This window comes from Micrasema longulum, unplaced genomic scaffold, assembly GCF_059751315.1.
Source record: "Micrasema longulum isolate JH-2025_06_02 unplaced genomic scaffold, ASM5975131v1 h1tg000567l, whole genome shotgun sequence".
Lineage (NCBI taxonomy): Eukaryota > Metazoa > Arthropoda > Insecta > Trichoptera > Brachycentridae > Micrasema > Micrasema longulum.
This window is the reverse complement of record NW_028277763.1, coordinates 1-23,426: the sequence shown is the minus strand read 5'-3', so window position 1 is coordinate 23,426 and position 23,426 is coordinate 1. Positions and strand designations below refer to the sequence as shown.

Here is a 23,426-nt window from a genome sequence, read left to right as displayed (position 1 = left end):
TTCAGTTTTTACTGCTAATTATGTATGTATTTACTTTTTTACTATTATTATTATGGATAACTTATATAGCGCTATTTTCGTAATATAATACCTCGGAGCGCTTTACAAAGAAATAAATTTAATTTGAACTTTTTGAATTTGTAATTTACTTAAGCATAACAATTTACTTTGCTATCACACGCTAGGGATTTATTCAAATGATTAAGAGAACAAGTGGGTTTAAGGTTTTTCCCAAACACTTCTTCACTCTCACAGCCTCGCACCTCTGCTGGGAGAGCATTCCATGCCGTAGGGCCTGCGACCGCAAATGCACGTTCGCCGAATTTAGTGCGCTGTTTGCGTAGAGGTATAATAACTTTCCCTCTCGACGTAGATGTAGCTGTTCTAAGCGTAAGACGTCTGTCAGCTAGTTTATCTGGAATGCAAAGTTCCCTTAGATATTCCGGAGCAGAGTTGTGCAGTGACTTATACATAAGCCAACATAGTTTGTATTCCACCCTCTGTGGAAAGCGTGGCCAGTATAATTTCCGAATTGTGGAGTGATATGACTGAACTTGGAGATTACAAAAATAAGTCTCACTGCGGCATTCAATACAGACTAGTTACCGGTGAATATAATTTCGATTTGAATGATTCAATTATTTATTTAAGCGTGAAATATAATATGTACTGTACGTTAAGTGTTTTTGTCGCATGTATGCAAATTTGGCCTATTGTTGGGCAGAAATGGAAACATGCCGATTGTACTCGCATGGCGTGGCGCCTAATTGTTGTCATTGTTAGCGTCGGTGATCTTTCGGCGGGCGAGCTCGTGACACGTGACCCGGACCTGGACTCCCTGGACTGCGGACAGTGCGGACAGTGGAGTGTGGACTCTGGACACGACGTCAAGACGTGCCGTACGCGCGCCTGCAGCGCCTGCTCGAGGGCTATAACATAACCAGGGCCTCGATTATGATGGGAAGATAAAGACGTCATACCTTCACCTTGACGGTTTAGTTGAAGATAAATTCCCTATGGCGATTATAAAGATATACAACCGACCCCCCACCTTCAAGTTTTGGATAGGTACATCGATATGAATCAAGGGGAAGCGTACGTCACGGTACACATATGTACGCTCTAAAATGACATAGCTTCAGTATGACGTTATAGTTGAAGATAAGAGTATTCCGACCGACTACAAATGTATAGTACCGATACCCCAAGTTTTACCATCAAGTTTTGATGTAAGTACATCATTTTATACCGACGGGTCTAGAACCCCTCGATACGTTTATCTACGCATTAAAAGTGTCAAAAATTTTGTTCCACCGAGCAATTTTTCCTTTAATTATGATTTATTACCAGTTTCAATCGTTTTGAGGTTGGCACTTTTTTTCTTAAAAGCCTATTAAGAATGAGAGAGAAATAAGTAAGTTTTGAAGTCGAATTAAATTCCGACATAACTGTCACTTTAATAAAACGAACTGCTAGATGTGAATATAATGTGGATAGGTTCTGTCCATATAAGGTAAACGGCTGTAATACTGACCGTGCCCGTATTACTGATCTATTTCAACAAAAACAAAGATAATAGGAAAAAGCAAAAAAAAAACACATTTATGAATATTGGCAACACTAGAACACAGCATCTGTTAATTGTTCACACTTGTTCTATGGTTGACATTCGAATTTTTCTGTTTAAAAAATCAGTTAGAGTTTGGACACCCGGTGACTAACAGCAGTACACAGGAAATCCTTACGAGGTAAGCCTAATTTTCAAAGTTTACTTTAAACCATATATTTTCTGTATTCAATTGTTATTCAGTTATATTTCTATTCAGTCAGTAGGATTTGACTCTTGATATTTCATAAAACAAAGTATTTGTAAGATATTTTTACTATTTGTATCATAAATTTTAAAAATAAAAGTGGTCAGTATTACATCCAACCATTTTTTTGACTGTTTCTTTTACTGACCTAAGCAGTCAGTATTGCATCCGGCTGATATTTTAGTCGTTTTCTTTACTGACCTATGGGTCAGTAATAAGTTCAGTGAGAATATTTCAAAAATTTAAATTAGTTTGATTGAAACAAAATTAAAAACACATTTTTTGTGTGATTTGTAGAGCACAAAGAATTTTGAATTAGGCAATGTAGTTCTGACTTATATATTTTTGCTTTATTTTAATCTTATAAATGAGTAAAGTTAGTGGTCAGTAATAGAAACAAATTTCGGTCAGTATTACATTTTATAATCTGATGTCAGTATTACATATTATGTCAGTAAATAAGTTCTGTGCCGAGACATATTTTTACATATTTATTTTGATTTAAAATAAAATTAACAAAGTTATTTCCAATGTAATATTTAAATACGCATTTTTTAAATAACGGAACATAAAACTTAAATTTTACTTGTAAATTGATCCAATATCTGACTACCAAACACTATTGTATACGATGTATAAATAACACAAGATAAAATTAAGTAAAACTGGATTTCAAAACATATGTTTTAAGCTACTTTAGATGGAATTTTTGAAAATATAAATTTCATAAACCTTTTGTTTTAGATATGATGGCGCCTAAAAGAATGCAGTATAGTGAACAGTCAGTGAAAGATGCGTTGTTAGCTGTGGAAAAAGGAATGACAATATACAAGGCCAGCAATTTGTATAAAATCCCAAAAACAACATTGTTATACAAGAAAAAGGGCAAGTATCCTGTAGAAAGAATAGTTGGACATCCTACAATTCTAACTAATCACGAAGAACGTCAGATAGTCGATTGGATAATATTTATTGGAGAAAGGGGATTTCCGGCGACCAAAGACCAGTTACTTGACAGTGTTCAATTACTATTATTGAAATTAAAACGCGAAAATCCCTTCAAAGACGGAAAACCTGGCAGGCGTTGGTACGAAGGATTTTTAAAAAGACACCCTGGCATTTCGCAAAGAGTGTCACAAAATTTAATTAGAGCAAGGGCGAACGTAAGCGAAAAAAATTTAAGGCAATGGTTTTCTACTGTTAAGAACTATATCGATGAAAATGATTACACAGATGTTTTGAATGACCCAAAACGCATTTATAATTGTGACGAAACTGCTTTTTTTTAAGTCCGAAGGAGTCGTCTGTCATAGTGAAAAAAGGTTCGAAATCTGTTTATAATTTTATACACAACGATGAAAAAGAATGTCTTACTACACTTGTGATGGCTAATGCAGCAGGAGACCTCCCCCCCCCAATGATAATTTATAAATATAAAAGAATACCACTTTCGCTAGCCAGAAAAATGCCACATGGTTGGGGAATGGGCAGATCTGATTCCGGGTGGATGACTGGAGAAGTGTTTTATGAATATATAGGAAACGTTTTTTTTCCATGGCTCAAAAAGAACCAGATAGTATTTCCTATAATTTTATATGTTGACGGGCATTCGTCGCACATGACTTTGGCGCTCAGTGAGTTTTGTAAGGATAATAAAATTATATTGATTGCTTTGTACCCAAACGCAACTCATATATTGCAGCCCCTCGATGTAGCCCTATTCCGTCCAGTCAAATTAGAATGGAAAAAGAGAGTTCACCAATGGAAAATTGATAATGAGGGTAAAAAGCTTATGAGAGAAGATTTTGCCCTTTATTAAAAACTGTATTAGAAACAGCTGGTAATATGAATACTCTTCAAAATGGATTTAGGACTTGTGGGTTGTATCCATTTTCCCCAGAAGGAGTCAACTATAGAAAACTTGATTTTAAAAAAGCGCGTCCTTGCACGTCAACACCATCATCGTCTTGTCCTAAGCACGTCGTTACTTCTCAAAATCTGTTGAAAATTCCTAACAACAAATACAACGCCGTATTTCTACGTTTATTTGAAAATTTACTGACAAACAACCAAATTGATGCATTTAATGATCAAACAAATGATACATGGAATGGTCCAAAGGAAGACGAAAATTTGTTCTACATTTGGAAAATTACGAAGAATTTAGTCAATGAAAATATCGGATTGGTCACAGGGAATAATGACGAATGTCATTTAGGGTATGAAACTTTCGTTAACAACGATACGTTGAATGAGTCTCTCATAGCGTTTGACGATAGTTTTTGGTCAACAACAGGTGATGAATCTGAAATTATGACAATGGTGGTAAAAGATAGTGAACTAATTCCCGAGAAAAACAGTGAACCAATGTCCGTTTCTCTTACCGCAAATTTAGATCGAGAACTCCTAGAACAAGCGGGCACAAGCGATACTAATCTCAATGAAGCGACGCCTTGTAAAACTCCTAATTCTAAAACAATTATTAATGCTCTTACGCCCTTTAAGCAGTGTCTGTTTTGGCCAGAAGATAAAGTGGTAGAGAAAAAGAAAATTACAAAAAGAATTCCAACTGTCATTGTTTCATCAAACGATTATATTAACTACCAGCAAAAGGTCAAAGATGACAAAATGAAAAAAGATGAAGAAAAATTGGAAAGGAAAAGATTAAAAGAGGAGAAAAAAAATGTGGTGCTTGAGAAGAAACAAGGAAAGATAAAAAAAACAGAAGTGCAACGGAGTTGTTTAAATGACTTTGGCGGTTATAAATTGAATGAGTATGTAATTGTAAAGTTTGAAGAAGAATATTTTCCAGGGATTGTGGTGAAGAGCAAAGATAATGGTTCCGCCTTAGTCAGAGTAATGGTTATGAGTGGCCAGAATTGGAGGTGGCCAGAAAAAGAGGATACTATATGGTATTCTTCTGAAGAAATTATAAAAACAATTCCAGAACCGGAATTGCTGAATGCGAGGGGAATTTACTCCATCCCTGATATAACAATATTACGCTGTTCATCTAAAGTAAATCAATATTTTAGGTATTTCTTTTAGTAAAAATTATTTTACTATTTTTTTTAGTTACCTCTATGATTATTAATTGATATTTTTCTTATGTGTTGTTAGATTTATTATCAAATATATTGAATAAATAAATCAAAATCTTTTATTTCACTCCCGGTCAGTAATAGGATCACCATAGGTCAGTATTAGAGTGAAATCCATTTTCAGTATGTCAGTAATGAATACAAAATCTGGATATGTTTAATATTTTTTATTTATTTAAATTGCTTGATTTTTTACTTTTATTTTTTTAACGTATTGAAGTAAATTCATCAATTTTAGAAATAGACAAAATTATATCGTTTCAATTACCAGGTATTTAAAAACAAAAAATGAATAAAAATGTCTGTCAGATTAAGACACGAAATGGGTCAGTATTATAGCCGTTTACCTTATACAGATAAAGATAGCGTTCATAATCGAGGCACAGGCAGAGGGTAGAACACCACACTGCACCGCTCTGATCCTGATATTTCTTCCTCTATCAGGGCCCCGATTACAATGGGAGAGCAACATTTATCTTCAATTTTATCTACAACGTAAAATTAAGTTTTCTGTATGAAAAGCAGAATAGGCATACATTTTTTTCTTCTAAATATGTCCAATTATAGGTTACCGACGAAGATACTTTAAATCTTCATGCAAATATACTCATTTTCGTACACACATATCGGTTTTTCTTTATAGACGGTCGAAGATAACTCTGTTAACTTCCCATTGTAATCGGGGCCCTGTTCGCGGAGCACCCCATTTGTAAAACGGAATCGGTTATAATGAGATGAAGGCGGTCAGTCTAGAGACTATAAAAATTAGCAACGAAATGATTAATAATTTTAGGTCGACCTTGTGAGAATCGACGCGTGACCTCGTGCGCGGTAGACGGACGTGCTAACCGCTAACCACTAACCACTACACCACGAGGAGGGGTCATTTATTACACACATACGCGTGCGAATACGTATTAAACAGATTTCGAAAGTAAGAATATTATTGGGTATCCAAATGAACATTTATAGCTGGATTTTTGGTAGTAAAGAGACCAGCGACCGTATAAGAATGGCGAAGGAATAAATTATTTATTATTACATGTATATTGTATTTACTTTACTTCATAATGTGTAAATATGGCATTCGTTTATTACTAATTGAAACATTAATTTATTAATTAATCATCATCATTCCCTTTCCGCACCTAATGGTACATAGGGCACTGCATTAGTACACCAATCGCGGCGTCTTTTGTTCTTTTTTTTACATGAATGTAAGATGATCAGTCTTACGCTTCAGGTACCAGTCCAGGGACTATAAAATATTCTAGTACTAATAGGTTTACTAAATTATTAATTTGAATATTGTAATATGGGTACTTATAAGTTATTATTTTAAAATTGAATTATAAAATTACTTATCTGCGGTATACATAAATATATATTTGCATGTCTATAACTTATAAATAAATTAATGTATATAAGAGTCCCAACTTGACACGGAGCTTTCTAGCAAGTCGGGACATGAAAATGAATAATTGTGTCAAAATGTGATTGTACCATGATTGTACATACAATAAAATAAATTAAAAATAAACACGCAATGTTATTTTTTTAATAAAATTGCTTTTTACCTGAACATTTTAATGTTTCGGCTAATCCAATGGACACAATAATATTAAAACATTTGGAATCACTTTTCGGATTATCGAGGCAGATAAACGAAATCACGTCACATAACTGTAGTTTGTGAACTACACAAGGCGGGAAGAATAATTCTAGCTTCTGGGTGGTGTTACTTATGCCTATACAAATTACATGAAATTGCGTCAGGAAAACATGAACACGATATATTTATAACGATTTGAAGTTATCACAAAGTATAATCAGTAATATGAAGACGGTCCACACACGACGCGCCCGACACTACTAACTACCGACTACAGCTCGCTACTCGCTACGCGCTCACACAGCGATATAAATATAAAACGAAAACAATAACATGACACACACACATATGTTTGTCATAGATAATATAGAATAGATAGAACAAGTCAAAATAAGCACTGAATAAAATTTTAAAACATAACAAATAGGTTCCTCTCCATTTCACAAATATTCAATAAAAAATGCTCCGTTCCACTGAGAAATTATAGTAAAATAAAACGGTTTTTTGCGAGAGTATTTAAAAATAATAACAATTATTACTTTGTTGTACTTCCATACTCGCGCGATGTTCACGTCGAACAATGACAGGTCGTTTGGCTGTGAATCGCGTGTCTAGCTCAGGGCGCCGAGTAGAAAGGTTTCAATGTTTGAGTGGTCATTGATACGAGCGAGTGATGTGAAAACGCGACTTTTGTGTATTTTTATTTTTTAGAAGATTCATTTGATTAATTTCGGCGTCGAAATGATACGAGTACTACGAGTATATAATACTGGGTGTGTTGTTGCCCAACTAAGCATTATTTCTTATAAATGATCATGATCCAAATAAATAAAATGATCATTATGATCATCATGATCATCATCATCATCACCATCGCAGTCATCGTCATCACCCGGTGATGCATAGAGCACTGCATTTGTAAACCAAATTCCGCGTAGTTCAATCATCGGATTTTTTGGGTGATCCCGCGTAAGTTGGATTCGTTTCGACGTTTCGGCTACAATTGGAGGAGCCATCTTCAGGGTAAACTAAAAAAAAACGTTTACCCTTACACGGGATCACCCAAAAAAGATACATATCGATAATAGAGACCTACGCGCCTATTCGATCAATATTTATTTTGCAGCTCAAAAAACCTCAGCGTCCAGGAGAATGAAGAGTACAGTGATGTGTGTGAAATAGAAACCGAACCCTGGACAAGTGTGTTCGACTCGATGACTGCTCTCAGACAGAAATCCCGAATGAGGAAATCGAGTGGAGAAAAGTCCGCCACATAGTGTAGCGGTCGGCGCGTTCACCGATCATGATCAAGTTCCTGGTTTAGATTCCCGGGAGAGGGACGTGAAATATTTGAGTGTTCCTGGACTGGCAGCCGAGGCGTAGGACCGTTTCGTGTAACATGTCGAAATACACCACATTTGGTTTACTGCAGTTCACCATTGGGGTGCACACCACGGAGAACTACAGTGGTGTACAGCGCAGAACACCGAGGCTAGAGAAAGGTCACTTTGTAGTTATGCGTTCTCACCGAGAATCGAACCCGGAGCTTCCCGCGCGAGAGGCGAGAGTGAGCGCCGAGGTGGGATTATCTTATGCAGACTTCGAAGGCAACAGATCTGGGCATCACTTTTGTGAGTTCCCTGACATTTCATGATCGGATCGAAACAGTTTGAAGTAGTTCGTTGAAGATGTTAGGATTCGTCTTGCGCACTGCCAGGGTTTTTGGTAGTACGCGAGTACTGAGAATTCTTTATAACTCGTTGGTGCTAAATACACTCGAGAGTGGCTCGATGATTTGGCGACCGTGTGAGTTGAAGTATTCTCTTATGGTGGAGAGGGTTCAGAAGAAATTTCTTCGGTTTCTCTACATGAGGGAGTGCGGATATTATCCGTGGCTTTATCCCACTGAGTTCCTCCAGGGTACGCTCGGTTACAGCAGTTTGAAGACCACAAGGAATGTGTATTCACTTCGTGTACGCGCTTCTTTCGATTGTTGCGCGGTATTATTAACAACCCTGAAATTATGCGGAGCATTTCTTTTTTTTTTTATAAAAAATAAATATTTGCGTTCTTATGATATACCCAAATATTTCATTTGGAGGGCCATTTTCAACGAGTTGTAAATAACTCACTGTTAGAAAATGGGAATCAAGTAGGGGTAGAGTGGGAACCACGGAACTTTGAGCCGCGAGTCCGAGACACTAGCCACAGGACGACAACCCGATTTCTTTACCTCGAGGCTTTTATGTTCCGGATAATTACCTTAGACAGCGTCAGCATAGACTGTTTCACATTCCAATATACAGGACCAATCTGCCAATAGTTATGCCTGGTGGAAGGGCTATCTCCATGTTGAACAATATTACTTTGGACACTGACATTTTTCACGTCTCTGAGGGAGTTTTTCGTTACAAGATTCTCTTACTTTTTTAACGTATTATTTTCTGGATATTACCTAATATATACCTAATTTTGCCTTATTATTTTGATTATTTCTATATGTAGGTATATATTAAATTGAAGTTAAAATATGTCGCGGAGTGGCGTAATGGGGAGCTATCTGCAAATATCGTTTCGATGGATATTGTACGTTGTATGGACAGAATTACATCGCTCTAGTGCTGTGTGTCGTGGCGCCACGTGAGCGATGTAATTCTGTCCATACAACATCCGCAGAAGCGATATGCGCCAGATAGTTCGCTGACACACCACTACGCAACATGACGAAACAACGTGATCCTACCTTCGGCCATCACGCCGCGGAGGCGGGAGGATGGGAATTGAAAGGGCGCTTTGGGAATGTGAACGAAGAGGTAAAAGCATGGAAGCGATAGATACAATCCATGTAAAATAAGAGTGGCAGCAGAAGTAATCTAAGCTGGATGTTATTTCCACAACAAATACTTCTATATTATGAAAGTAGAAACTAGAAACGTGTTTACGTAAATTTGAATTGGTTATAAGCATACGATTTTGCCATTTTAAAACGCCTTTTTTCAAAATCGCGCTTTTACTTTTTTTTTAAAAGTAAATGAACATGGGATTAAAACAATATTTCAGTTCTTGAAATATTTTCACTTAAATAGGGAATTGTTTAGTTACAATTTAAATCCTTTTAGCAATAGATCCGATAGTGTACTGTCAGTTCCAGGATGCAGAACTAAGTTCGCACAGAGGCACTCCTCACATGTCGTTCCAAGATCCTTCAATGTTCTAACCAAGGAACTACAGAACATTAACTCACTGGTACAGTTTAAAGTAGAAAAGTAGATTTGAGGTCTTGGATTAGCATGGAAGGAACAGATAGACACATCCTTTAAAAAATAAATCTAATCAAAATTAAAAATAAATGCATACTGCAAATAAATCATGGTTTCGTAATATCAGCATATGTTAATTTGGTTTTTCTTTTATTTTTCATTTCTTTTCTTTGTTCTCATTGTTACTCATGTTCATATCATACCATATATATATATGCTATAAACTTTTAAATAATTAAAAAAAGGAATGGCCCACGCTCAAACGCTGAAGTCTTCGTGGGCATTTTTTCCAATTCATGTTATAGCTTAATTTTAAGATGTATTTTTCTAAAGTGTATTTTTGTAATTATATTTTATGTAAATAATATGTGTATGGAAAACTAAACAAAAAAAAAAAAAAACAATGTTCATACCGGCCGTACTATAGAAATTAAATATTTACAACCAAAATAATAAATTCGCAAAAAAATATGAAAAACAGAAATCCATAAAAAATGGGTCGATCAAACCCCCAAATAGATCACATAATAATTATTTTCACTTTCAATTTTTTGAAACGATTTTTGAAGGCATAATATTGAAGTGGAATTTAAGAAAAATAACACCAAATTTGTGATTTAAAATGCTATTTAGTATTTTGTTTTCCTTTAATGGCTGCCCTGTTCAAATCATTAGAACAACTTTGACTTTGTTTGCCTTTGTACGAGTACCGACTACCGACTACCGACTACCGACTACCGACTACTGACTACCGACTACCGATGTTCAGTGCATTCGCATGTTTAGTAACCGGATGCTCATGTGTTAGTGTTAGTGCCTGTCGGCGAACCGTAAACAGAGCGAAAACATTTTGGAGAAGGGACTACGGAAGTCTAGACATTTACAGGGCTTATGACCTTATTATTATTGTTGCCTGGTTTAAATTACCACTTTATACACTGTGTAACATTAACCATTCTGCTCATGTTTAAACATACACATTTCCTCGACTCTAGTGTCACTATAAACTGTGCCTCTGTGATCAACTAATGTATGTATAATGTTTTTAATAAATAGATAAATCAAATTAAGAAAAAATACTAAAGCGAAGAAAGAATTTATCCATTTAGGCTGTTCTGATATTTTACACCAATCTTGTTAGGAATCGAGCCCAAACGCAATGAGGAAGTTCAGTGGTTTTTTTAACATTTTTTTTTGTTAATAGACTATTAAACTTCTAATTTCTTCTTTTTCAGCCTTCTGACCTCCGCTGCTGGATATAGGCCTCATCCACACCCTTCCGTGTCTTTCGGTCGGTTGCTGCTTACAGCCAATTTTTACCCCCACAGCGGCTATGTCGTCGGACCATATTTTTTTAGGTCTTCCGACGTCTCTCTTCTTCTCCCGAGGTCTCCATCTTAAAATTTTAGGGGTCAATCTTGTGGGGCCTCGTCTCGCAACATGGCCCGCCCATTGCCCCTTCAGGCCTGCTACGCGATCCACGATACCCGCTATTCTGGTATTGTTTCTAATTTCCTCAACTATTAAACTAAGCCAAAATTATTCCGCGTGTGACGTCTCAAGTTCCGTTCCCCTTCTCGGTGGGTTCTGCTGATCGGTCAGTTGACTTACCGTAAACCGGAAATCTGTCGCAACTCTCTTATCATCGATTGATTCGGAAGAACTAGTGACGTCGTTGAAAGTGGTTCATTTCGATTATTTTTTTCGTACATTTTCAAGTAACTTCGGCGTACCATTGAATGCTCTAATTTTTACCGCGCATAAAAATATATTTTGTAAATCCAATTTCCCTGCCACTTAAACTAGCCAATGAGGTTGATGCGTGCCGTGGATTGGAAAACCTTGCTGGATGGTGAAAATAAGAAATTAAAAAAACAAATAATAAGCGAGAAGTTTAACCTATATCGAGTCAAATTGTCCGCTCCCAAGTTGGAGCGTATGGTCCACTGAGTCCTCCCAAATCAGGTTCGCGTCCCGCAGTCCTGACATAAACTGACGCCGAACAGTCAGAAAAAGGCGTCCAAGACGTCGAGAATCCGACGCCTTGTAAAGCAGGCGAGCGTGGTCGGAGCTCTCGGGAGGCATGGCCCAGCCGACCGTAACGCCTCCGCTTGATGACAGTTGTCTCCGGAGTTTGCTGCGTCCGTTCCCTTATTGTAATTGCCTTAGCTTGGAACTTGGACTCCATACGAGTACATATTATACCCACTGAATAGATAATACACATTATACCCTTGTAAGCTGGGCAAAGTTTTTAATAAAAAAATGTAAACAATTATGGTAAAATGTATAAACAAATAAATGACAGGCTATATGTTTAAAATAATAATAATAATAAAATCCCGAAGCAAATAATCCCTATCCTGAGGGATAAAGGGACGCGGACTGCGGGCGCCTTACTCCAGTCCAGGGTCGTTCGGTGCGCGTGCACTCAGAACGTACCCGCTCGGTACACGCGCACTCGACCTATGACTAACGAAAGGAACCCGTCATTCATAAAGTCAAATTGCAACACTTAAATTTAATCTTTATCAAAAACATATATCTGACATTTTTTTACTTTTTATGATTCATGTACACGCTTGCTTAGATAATTTTTACATTTGAAAATACGTTTTGATAGGTCGGTGAAAGGAAGAATAATTATTAAGAAATATTATGATGTTCCTTCGCTAACTACGTATGAATTTCGATGTCAGTTAACGACAGAATGCACAAAACGATTAACACGTTATATTAATGTTAGTATAGGCACTGAAGATTTGTATTACGAAGACATTACTTACGCGTGTTTCAAGTTTATAGATATTATTTATCAAAAAAAGTATGTATGGTGTCATAGGATTGACTCGTGTTTAGTCTGTTTTAAGTACGTAATTTCATTTAGAAACCATCTTCCACTGTCAAATTAAATAGACGCTCTTTTATAACATTAGAATTACGATAAATTTAGAAAAGATTGACTCACCAAATCGGGAAAACCATACAAGTCAGAACAATAACAGTGGATTATTTCACAACAAACGCAAAACTTGAACTTTTTGCAGATTCGGGGCACAATATTACACTTGTATGACACTTTAATAGAACTATCACGTCCTGTATTCACTGAGCTTATTCAAGTATTTGTTCATTTGAATTTGTATTTACACGGGCGACGAAATCCGACATCGCTACACTTTCACGAAAATATAAATTTGCCAACTGCTCCATAGATTTTTCATCATTTTGCACCATAAAAAGTCGTGTGACATCCCGGCGACATCTATTGACGTCTCTAAGAACTAATTCGTTTGGCGGAAAGTTTAAAATCGACCTTACCACGTTTGTAAATTTTTATTTCAGTTTTTTATGAAATCACGATTTAATATTATTTTATTGAAAGAATAAAAGAATATTTTTACCAACTTCCACACTAAATTGTGTTATATTACCCGTCTTCAATAGAAGCTTCGTAGTTTAGCAACATTTGAATGTAGTAATGCAGAAAGCAGCCAGTCCGCAATTTTGAAAAAATGAGATATTGGTGTTATCGGGTGCAATAAAGTCAATTCTATGTTCTGCTAAAAACCGCTAGGTGACTTTCGTAACAATCATCTTCTGAAAAAAGTGTTGATCACTAAAATGACATTTCTCAATTTGCAGAAAACACCCAGCTCTAGAAAAAGCGCTAGAAAAATCTTACGGTATTGATGATAGATGCAGATGCTGATGCCTTCAAAAATCTAGTTATTTTAATTAAATCGAAGTATACATACATATTTAATTTTATAAATTCATTTATTTAAAAACATCACTAGAATATTACCTCTTGTATTTAGAGTTTGAATGAGGTATGATTCAATATTAGATCTGGCTGTTTTCTGAAAAATCTGTATTTCGGATTGTGTAGTCAGCCAAATTTTAAATCACCGAAATTCCTTCACCACATATTTTAATTATTCTAAAAAAATAATTAAGTGATTCTTTACAATGAAATGTTCTTATGTAAATATAAAATAACATGTTCAATACATTTATAATAACACAACTTGCATCCGAGATTTACGGAAGCTTCTATATTGTAAAAGAGTATTTTTAATAGTAATATCCGATCTGATATTATCTCCGAACCTTAGTATAATAGCAAATGTGAACATAACTATCTTTTCTATAAGAGCACGTGAGGCACGAGCACGTGAGGCACGAGCACTTGATCCATGGCCTCTGGCCTAATGGGGGCTTTGAAACGCTATGGTTGTCGTTTTTTTTCTCAGTAGAAAACAATCGATTATGACCAGTTGGTAAATAAATGCAAAGAATTTGTTGAATTCTATCGTGAAGATATTAACGCTAATGCGCTCGAATCAGAATGTTTTCATTTAAGGCAGTACTTGAAATACCTAACAAACGAATCGGCGAACTTCAGTATCTCAAGCCGAACGTGGAAGTTGCTACAAGAATATTCCTTTGTAACAACGTGGCTTCGTGGCAAGAAGCCACATCCTCGGAGAACCAATGATTAAACCCGTGGATGTGAGAGAACTCGCTCTTAGCCTTAGGTTTAGAAGAAGAGAATCAACTTACGGGGACCATCACAATAGATCTACACAGGTCGCAGTGATGTCAGGAGCTTGCTTAGCACTGACCTCCGCAATTATGTAAGATAAGGCCAATTCAGTAATAACTAAAGTTTAATTTAAGTTTGTTTCGTGCTAAATTCCACACAAGTTGTATTCAAAATAGTTGTTTTTAAGGGAATAAAAAATTATAATAACTTCCCCAACGAACTTAAAACTAATAGATCAAACTAGTAGATCACTAAATAAATTTATGGTAAATAAAATAAAAAAATTGAACCAGAATAAAAACCGCGTTATCTTTTATTTATAATTCCCTACTTTATTATTATTTTCTGTATTTCTTTTTATTTCGTATGTGGAATTTTTTTCTCGTGAATATTCAACATTATATAACTTTAAATTATTCAATAACTATAACAGTGTAAATCACTATCCAAGCACAAGAGCTGTTGTTTTTAGAATGTTACAATTATGAGATTAATTAAATACAAGATTGTATTGGAAAAAAAACCTGTATCATTTTATGTAACTATATTAATCAACAAAAAAATATATTATTGTGATCATTTAGACTATAAGTTTTGTCCACCTATGTGTATTTTACTGTAAGAACACATTTTTTTATATCAAATAGGCAGTGTCAGGTTTTCCGTGGATTTTTACTTTAGATATGTGTATTTTATAACAACAAATATTTTATGCTATTCAAGTATTTTATGCATTATTTGTATGTTTGTGTTCATATTGGTATCCATCGACTTTTCTGGTTTTGTTGTTTTTATGCTTTTAATTTGTAAAACGTAACTGTTTTGTTTTCGGCCGATATTATCATGGTTTGGTAGAAGGTAAAAGGCCAGAAGGCAGAGATGTAGAACTGGAACTAGAGGCCTCAATAAAGGCGAATAAAGGGGGGAAAATCTTTCAATGGCAGCACTGAACAGTGCTGCCCTACGAAAATTCGATATTTTACGGAAATGCGGATATTTTGTGTTGGCCAACTAGAATTAAAAGTACGAACTGGTACGAACGCCAATCACTGCGGCAACTCAACGATTTTACATTTTACCGTCGACGAAAAATTTAATACTTTTCAAAATGGCTGCCTTGTGCGGTAGGCTGACTCGCTATACCATTTCTAAAAATGTTATTCTGTTAAATGCGCGTCGCGGTTTCGCCGACAAAAGTAAGTAAATTGATTTTTATTATAAGTAAATCGACTCCGTCGTATTTACACTGCCTGTCAAAAATATATTACGTAATGTCAAATCCTCCAGGTCTGCGAACTATTGATCACATCTCTCATTTTAATATTCTTATTTCTTACAAACAGTTTAAGAACCGTATTTAGGCACATTTATTGAATAAGCCTTTCTCAGTTGTTCGCCTGTAATTTTAATTTGCACTTCTCATACTAAAATGTTTATATTATTATGTAAATTAAACATTCCCCAATTTCATTTAAATATTAAAGAATCTATGTGTTATGACATCAGATTATTATTTTTGAGTTAAATACGACTCAGTCTTGATAACGTTTTGCGTTTTCTAATTTAATATTTTATTATCTTATCGGCCTACTTTAGCCGATCGGTTCACACTATATACTACCTGAGATAATGTAAGTAAAATATGAAATGAGATTTGGCACAAAATAACGTGGCCGTAACAAAAAACGTCAACCTTATTTGCGTTAATCGATATTCTTAGGCTTTCAATGTCGCGACCTTCATTAGAATCGAATTTGGAAGATATAAGTCATAAGTCTAACCAATATTATTTACTATATGTCTTTCACATAACCGCGCAACAAAACCGATCAGTCTACCTTCCAGTGATAGCCTAGATCGCAATACACCGTTTGAATCGTTACATTACGATCAGTGTTAAATGTATTAAGAAAACATTTAATGATGTTCCGACAATGTTATAAACATATTAAACATTGAAATGAAAACTCCGAAACCCAATAGAAATTATTGATAATCCGATAGGTATGGGACCGAAGTGGTGCCACATTATCAGAAGTGAATTTTCTCGGCCATATTATCAACCATAAGATGCAATATATTATGTATCCTGTGCATACTGTGAAGCGGTTTAGAATACTGTAGCAGATACCCTATTTATAAAACAAACGTATTTAATTTAGTAGCTTCTGCATAGAAATCATTTATCAAAATTGAAAAATAGCTGGCTAATCAGCAGTCCAGTGTGATACTATTTTATTTATTTATTCATATAAAGATACATATTATTAAAAAAAACCTATCCCTAACTCTATGAGGCCAAGAACCCTGCGTTGAGTTGGGATATGACATAGTGGAAAGTGGAAGCATGCATATTATTGATTGCGAGTTTACTGTACTTAAATCTGTAAGTATTTAGAAATGAAAGAAAACTATATACTCTCTGTAAAAATCACATTGCTCGTAAAATATTAGTCATATAGTGCTGTATAGAGACCTACAGTAACAGGTGTTCATGAATACTCAATGTCACAATTATGAAAACGACCCGTTATGATAACTCTCTTCTCGTAACATGCGTCAATACTACGATTACATACGTGTGTAGAAGTTAGTAAAATCAGAAAATATGTAGGCTCTGCACACTCACACTCTCCGTCTCCGTTTATAGCCTATCTGCCCGAAATCTAGTCAAGAAAGCACTCGCGCCTCCCTTATTAGCTCGACTCTTTGAACTGTGGATTTTGAGAGTGATATTTTACTAATGGAAATTTATCACAATATATCTGTGTAGTCTGTAGTGATATTGGGAGATTAGCATAATCCTCGCATCGGTAACATGAACAGTTCTTCTGTCGTTTTATACATTTAGACTGCCCGAGAAAATCATATTTTGAGAAAAATGTGGATAGTTTATAATCATTCACGGATAATTACAACACTTAAACGACTGTGCCCAATAAATGCCTTTAAAAATGGTTCCGTAACGTCATGTTACATTAAGCAAAGGATGACATTTTTTGAAATACAAGTATATATACTGTTCAATAATTTATTTTCCATAATTAGTAAAAATTAACTTATAATGTTGGCTTGTTATAGCAAAACATTAATTCATTTTAACAAATAAGAGATATATATAAAGTCTCGTATTCTATGTAGACTCATGCAACATAGCCACACGCGGGTTACAGAACTCGATTTTAGGGTGGTATCATTGAAAACAGTTAAATATTTAGCATACTTGTGCTTGTCAGTTATATTATTCCCAGTAAGGTAGTGCTCTGATTCGACACATGATTCCTGACAAATAGAAGCATTGCACAGGCGAGAGATGTTTCCGAGAGTCCCTACAGATATCAGAATCATCCCTCCACCATCATAGTTGAGGTACAGTAAAGTATTGTGATGTTTGCAGTGATGGCGGACCCCATGGAGCACGCTACGGGTCTGGAGAAGCGCGAGCTGTTGGCCATCGCGCGGGGCGACGACGATCCCTTCAACATGAAAGGCCTGAAGCGCGGCGCCGGCACCAAGGACTGCCCGAACCTCATCCCCTCCGCCTTCGACTCCCGCATCGTGGGATGCGTCTGTTAGTCTTCATTGCCCATTATATTGTATTTCTCCATAAATGGATGATCAATAAACTGTAACTAGCTTGGCTTAATTTTTGTTTGCTTTCCATTACTATTCGCATTTGCTAAAAGCGCCCGATGTAAAGTACGATGTAACTAACCCAATTTTTTTTATTGATATTTGTATCAAACTTATTATTCGGTTACAAACAACACTGTGCAGGAAAATAAGCGCTAATATTCCAAATGTCTAATATTAATTTAGAATCTCACCCTAAGCTAGTGTCTCGAGTAATCGATAGCGAATCTCCTTATGGAATGGAGTGCAGATTTACAAAGGGATGTAATTCACAGGCTTCGAACTAGTAAAGGCGGTAATTTGTGATGGCTCTATAAAAATGTTTATTTAAAGAAATACATGAAATAGAGCATGTATAAATGTATCGCAGGTGTCTGAAATGTAACACAGTGTGAATGTAACGCGAGAAAGAAGTTCCCGTAAACATTCAATATGCTGTTGTAATCTGTAAGTTCTTCAAAAGGAAATTTCCAGAAAGTAACGCAACACAACTTTTGTGTTTCAGGTGAAGAAGATGCCACCTGCATAGTCTGGATGTGGTTACATAAGGTAAGTCTATCCCCTAAAACTGGAAAATGGGGACTTGGTATTATTTTGCTTTATCGTTATCTAAAAGATCTCTGAAAGAAGAAAATTTTACATTATAGGGTTCGATATGCGTATAAAATTTCAAACCTCATATCGTCAGTGATATTACAATACCGCGTAACCTGTGGTTTTTTTAAATGGAAGTGCTTTACTGCAATAAACTCTACTATGTGCTGTTAGTTTTAAATAATAGCTATTTTTCCTCTAAATAATGGTAGTTTTTCTGATACTCCAGCGGTATTTTTAGTTGATTAAAATCCTAAGTAATATATTTAACAGAATGCTTTCTAGGTTCTTCTGCCAAAAAAAAAAACAATTGATAGGTACGCGGTATTGCAGTATTACCGATGATATAATGTTTAAAAAATACACAATGACCTCTAATAACTTGAGAAAATAACTGATTCAATTAAGACATAACGCCAAATAATAAATAATTAGTTCAAAATCTCACCATACACCGGAACCTCTTTTAACATGGGGGATCCGTTCCACGGAGTACATAGGTTCCCTTGTATAAATACCGTTTCGGTATATAAAAAAAGGGAAAATTGTTTGCTATTTATTGTACTTATATAATATGACAATTAAAAGATTATTCACTATCACCCTTTCCTTGCGCATACCTCTCCGCACCTGATAGGCTAAAAAGCGATGTAGGGAATTCCAAAAACTAATAGCGTCATGATTATACATACATATTACTATTATGTATTGTCGAATTAATGTTCAAATATTTTTTTTTACTTACTGTGTTATTTTGAAACCGTTTAAACAGAGGCTCCGGTGCATATTAATAGGTTCAGCTTGATAAAGCCACCCTGAAATAATCTCGTTATTTTATTTACATCGATAGTAATTCTGTTCTGTTTCTAGGGCCAAAACCGGCGCTGCGAGTGCGGCCACTGGTTCAAGCTCGTAGAGAAGACCCCCATATGAGCGCCCCCCGTTGTAGTGTCCACCACCACTGTCCTGTCCACAATATTCAGCCCCCGAAACGACTTCACGCGCCTTGTTGCCAGCTCTACATGTTATACTCGCTGTTTTTTTGTTCGCAGTTATGTCGACACTCTAATTATTTCCGTGGTGCGCTATACATTTAATATTTTTAAAATGACGAGGGGAGTGTGTAGATGAATATAGTTATATTAATCTAGTTTATATTGATAAAGGAACCGACTTGCTCTGCGAAGCCATCGTTCCCTTTAAAGTTTGCAGTGTCAGTTGGTTCAATTATCAACAATTCTGTCAACTTTCAGATTACATAAACATTTTTGTTTATTTGATATCGCTGATAATTTGTAAATAGGAACTTATTAAAAAATAAATAAATTGTTCCATAACAATCCTTTGTTTACTTTAATTTTCCCCCATTTAAAACACCTGTTTCAACGATGAATTGATAAATTTGTCTTTGCATCACTGGTATATATTTTTTTCTCAAACTTAATATCAGATTTTGATGTCAAAATGCCACACTGCCCAAGTTTTTGTCGGAGACCATAAACAGTGCGATCCGGAAAATCATAATACAGAGCCGCCATAACCGGTGGCAGACAAATCATTATCTGCCACCTTGTGGATGCTGAAGGCCTTCAAGGGGCGGTAGATGGCCCAGAGAAAGTTGGGGTCCGGTCTGTACTGTATTGTTGCGATCAGTGTCCTATTCAGTACTTCTCAGAGTGGGCGGTGGCGCCGCCTTGTGGATGCTAAAGGCCTTCAGGGGGGCTGTAGAAGGCTCAGAGAAAATCGGAGTCCAGTCGATACAATATTGTTATGATCAGTGTCCTTTTCAATAAAGAGGGGTAATATGTTGCAGGCGTTCCATTAATGTTATATGTAATAATTTATACAGCATATATTTTTCAATTTCGTCACTTGGCTAACAATACTGCTCAAGTCATTTTCATTATTTTTACAGGATGCCGAGAATACGGCTTATTTTATTGAATTGAAGAGAAATTAAGTCTTCAGTTTTTAATAGGTGACATTTTGTAGAAAAACATTTAATTTTAATATATTTAAGGGCGTACTATAGATAAGCTTTCAATAAGCAGTTCTCCCACCATCCTGTAAAAATAACAATACTGACGAGGTGTTGTTAGCTAAACGATGATTTCTATATTATATCTCTGAACAGTTTTAAATTATGTTTATGTTCCAACAAATCTTGGAGATGGACATGTCTAGCTTTGGAATAATAAAGATGTATGAATGTAGAGGAAACAAGGTCTGTATGCAAAGACCGAGTTGAATGACGTTCTGTCTTCTTTGCCTACCTGTATGGGGAAACGGCGCGATGGTTTATTTATTTTTAATAAACTATTATAAGTTTCATCGCAATATGCTGGTATAGTATTAAAATTTATATTTATTTTTTTGATATTATTGTTACATTTTTTCTTTGAAATTTATGCTTCAATTTTTATTGTTTTTTTTACAATACGAAAATTTTACTTTTTTTTTTAAGTAATAAAGGTCTATGAAATACTGTCCTGTAAAAAAAAAATATTTGTTACTTATTAGTAGCATAAAAAGTATTTTTAAATTTGTAATTTTGAAATCCTGCAAAAACTGTCATTTTATTGGCCACGCCCCTAATATGTCTAATAATTAACTTGGAAACATTAAAATTAAATGAGATTCATACGACTGAGAACCGAGTTCCCCGATCACACGTATGAATGGACTAAAGCTCTTCGACCCTCCGCCAACTGAACGGAGCACAAGCTGAAAGATTACTTACTTACTTACCTACTTCTACACAAACACACCTCTACACTTACTCTCATACAAATACACACAAAAACACCCTTTTGCTGGACCACAATTTAATATGTATGATTTTTAAATTTATTTCAACAGAGAGGGAACATGGGCAGAATGGTGAATGTGTGTGTAAAGTGGCCACTTAAACCAGCCAATGACAGGTCATAAGCCCTGTAAATGCCTAGACTTCCATATTCCCTTCTCAAAAATGTTTTCCCTCTCTGTTGAAATAAATTTAAATATGAATAACTCCCTAGGGAGGAAATCCAGCCAGTCTGCAAGCATTTGGACATACTCAAACATTGTTGTATGATTTTTATTTAGAATCTTCGCTGGTCTGTCTTTAAACTGTATCTTTTTTATGTTATTATATCATTGTCGACTGCTTGTTTCTGTAAATCAAATAAATAAATATACCTGACGGAGAAAGCTGGGCGTTTTCATCTGCAACAGTTGGTCTTCGGCGCAGGCAGAGGATCCGGTCACACCTGCGCACTACTCACTTCCACTGACATTCATCTAACGGTTTTTTTTTCTTTCTATTTATTTATTCATATAAAGATACATATTACAAAAAAAATAATAACGTATACCTAACTATATAAGGCCAAGAGCCCTGTGCTGAGGTGAGATACGAAAAAATAGAAAGTAGAAGCATGCGTATTATTAAAGAATATTACAAATAAAAATTATTATAAAAACATAAATTTTAATAAACATCTGGACCACACGCTTAATAGTACTATATTTAATCAATGCAATGTCTCGCAGCAGTCTCCTGCAATGATGGCGGCCTCCGTGGTGTAGTGGTCAAGATGCTTGACTCACACTCGGAAGGTTCTGGGTTCGATTCCCGATGAGAACACAAAAATAATTGTGATTTTTCTCAAGCCTGAGTGTTCTGTGATGTAATTCACCACTGTAATTGGGCCTCCTGGCCTGTTGTGGTGCAAAAAAAAAATGTACTCAGTAAACAAATCTCTTCCCTTGGACAAAATCCAAACTTGTACACAGAAGTGTAGAACCCGAAAATGGCTTTCGTTTTGGAGAACTTAATATGCTCACCCAGGACATTGAACGCTCTTGGGGCCACAAAAGAGAAATTTCTCTGAGCGAAAGTCATACGTGTTTTTAGTATTAATCGTACGAGCATTCTGCTGGGATCTACTCTTGCAACCACATGACCAGTAATGTGTCAATGACTCTTTAAAAAATTATGTCTAATATCCAGTACCTTCCTAAATTGGAACAATGTCTCAGATGGGAAAGTTAGCGGACATCGAAGCATCACCCTAAGAATGAATAGTTAGTGACGAATGCCACGCAACCTCCCCAGCCCACTATACCATAGGTAGCTACTGACTAGAAAAGAGCAAAATACACAGTTCTGAGAGTGCCAATGTCTTTGACTCATTTTTCGACTCCGACTTCGACTCACTTTTGAACAAACTACTAGTTGGGGTCTGTGGACCATTTATACGCTGCCCGAGCAATATTTGTCTCGTCCACTCTTACATTTGTTAATATTATCAATAGTTTGTTGTCGTTTTCTGCACTTATTAAGTAAGCTAGGCAATATATTAAACTCTAACAAATTCATAATTATAATTTAGAACCTGGAGAGCTGAAAAATATTTATATTTTTTATTTATCCATTAGAATAGGAATGTGTTAACAAAAGAAAAAAAAAACCAGCGAAACTGGCTTGATAGCATATGAAGGATGTTAATTTTTAATGTTTTTTTTTAGTAAACCTTTATTAACATGAAAACAATACATAAAATAGAACACTTCAGGTCGAACATGCCAAAAAAGAGTCAGGCTCTTGTGTTTGGCAAGTGTACTAAATAAAATAAAAACAGAAAAAAAATGCATAGCAAATAAAAAAAGATTAATACAATTCAAAGTTGGAAAAGTATAACGCTTAAAAAAAACAAAATTAATTAATATACAGGTGTTCATTAAACCCTGTCACATCCGATACCACGATGATCAGTATGAGCAAGAAGAAGTATTGGCACATTAAAATATTTTTTTGGAACGAATAAAATTTAAAAAAATAAAATATCAAAAAAAGCAAATGGTTGCTTACTTCTGCAG

At 35.5% G+C, this 23,426-nt stretch overlaps 2 protein-coding genes across 4 annotated transcripts in view; one reads left to right on the top strand and one right to left on the bottom strand.

Moving 5' to 3' along the window:
• The window catches only part of LOC148280578 (uncharacterized), a 91,183-nt gene extending 78,199 nt beyond the window's left edge, over positions 1-12,984 (bottom strand). The window contains exons 1-2 of one of the 3 annotated variants that reach the window (XM_088228171.1): positions 6,493-6,819; positions 676-929 (exon numbers count right to left, since the gene is read on the bottom strand). The gene's annotated coding sequence lies outside the window, so the exon portion shown is untranslated. Of the gene's footprint in view, positions 1-675; positions 930-6,492; positions 6,820-12,755 lie in introns of those variants that run through there. The other 2 variants (XM_088228170.1, XM_088228169.1) reach the window with 2 other exon arrangements.
• Positions 12,985-15,278: 2,294 nt separating this feature from the next.
• LOC148280577 (cytochrome c oxidase subunit 5B, mitochondrial-like) lies at positions 15,279-19,903 on the top strand. Its single transcript, XM_088228168.1, has 4 exons — positions 15,279-15,532; positions 17,734-17,907; positions 18,475-18,518; positions 19,434-19,903. Exons 1-4 carry the CDS (start codon positions 15,445-15,447, stop codon positions 19,494-19,496), a joined length of 369 nt encoding a protein of 122 aa, XP_088084294.1. The 5' UTR covers positions 15,279-15,444; the 3' UTR covers positions 19,497-19,903.
• The last annotated feature ends 3,523 nt before the right edge of the window (positions 19,904-23,426 follow it).

Bases quoted from the DNA above. Each gene is read 5' to 3' on its own strand.
- LOC148280577 (XM_088228168.1), top strand. From the start codon at position 15,445: ATGGCTGCCTTGTGCGGTAGGCTGACTCGCTATACCATTTCTAAAAAT. The intron at 15,533-17,733 runs GTAAGTAAATTG...TGATGTTTGCAG, and splicing joins TCGCGGTTTCGCCGACAAAA to TGATGGCGGACCCCATGGAG. The intron at 17,908-18,474 runs GTTAGTCTTCAT...TTTGTGTTTCAG, and splicing joins CCGCATCGTGGGATGCGTCT to GTGAAGAAGATGCCACCTGC.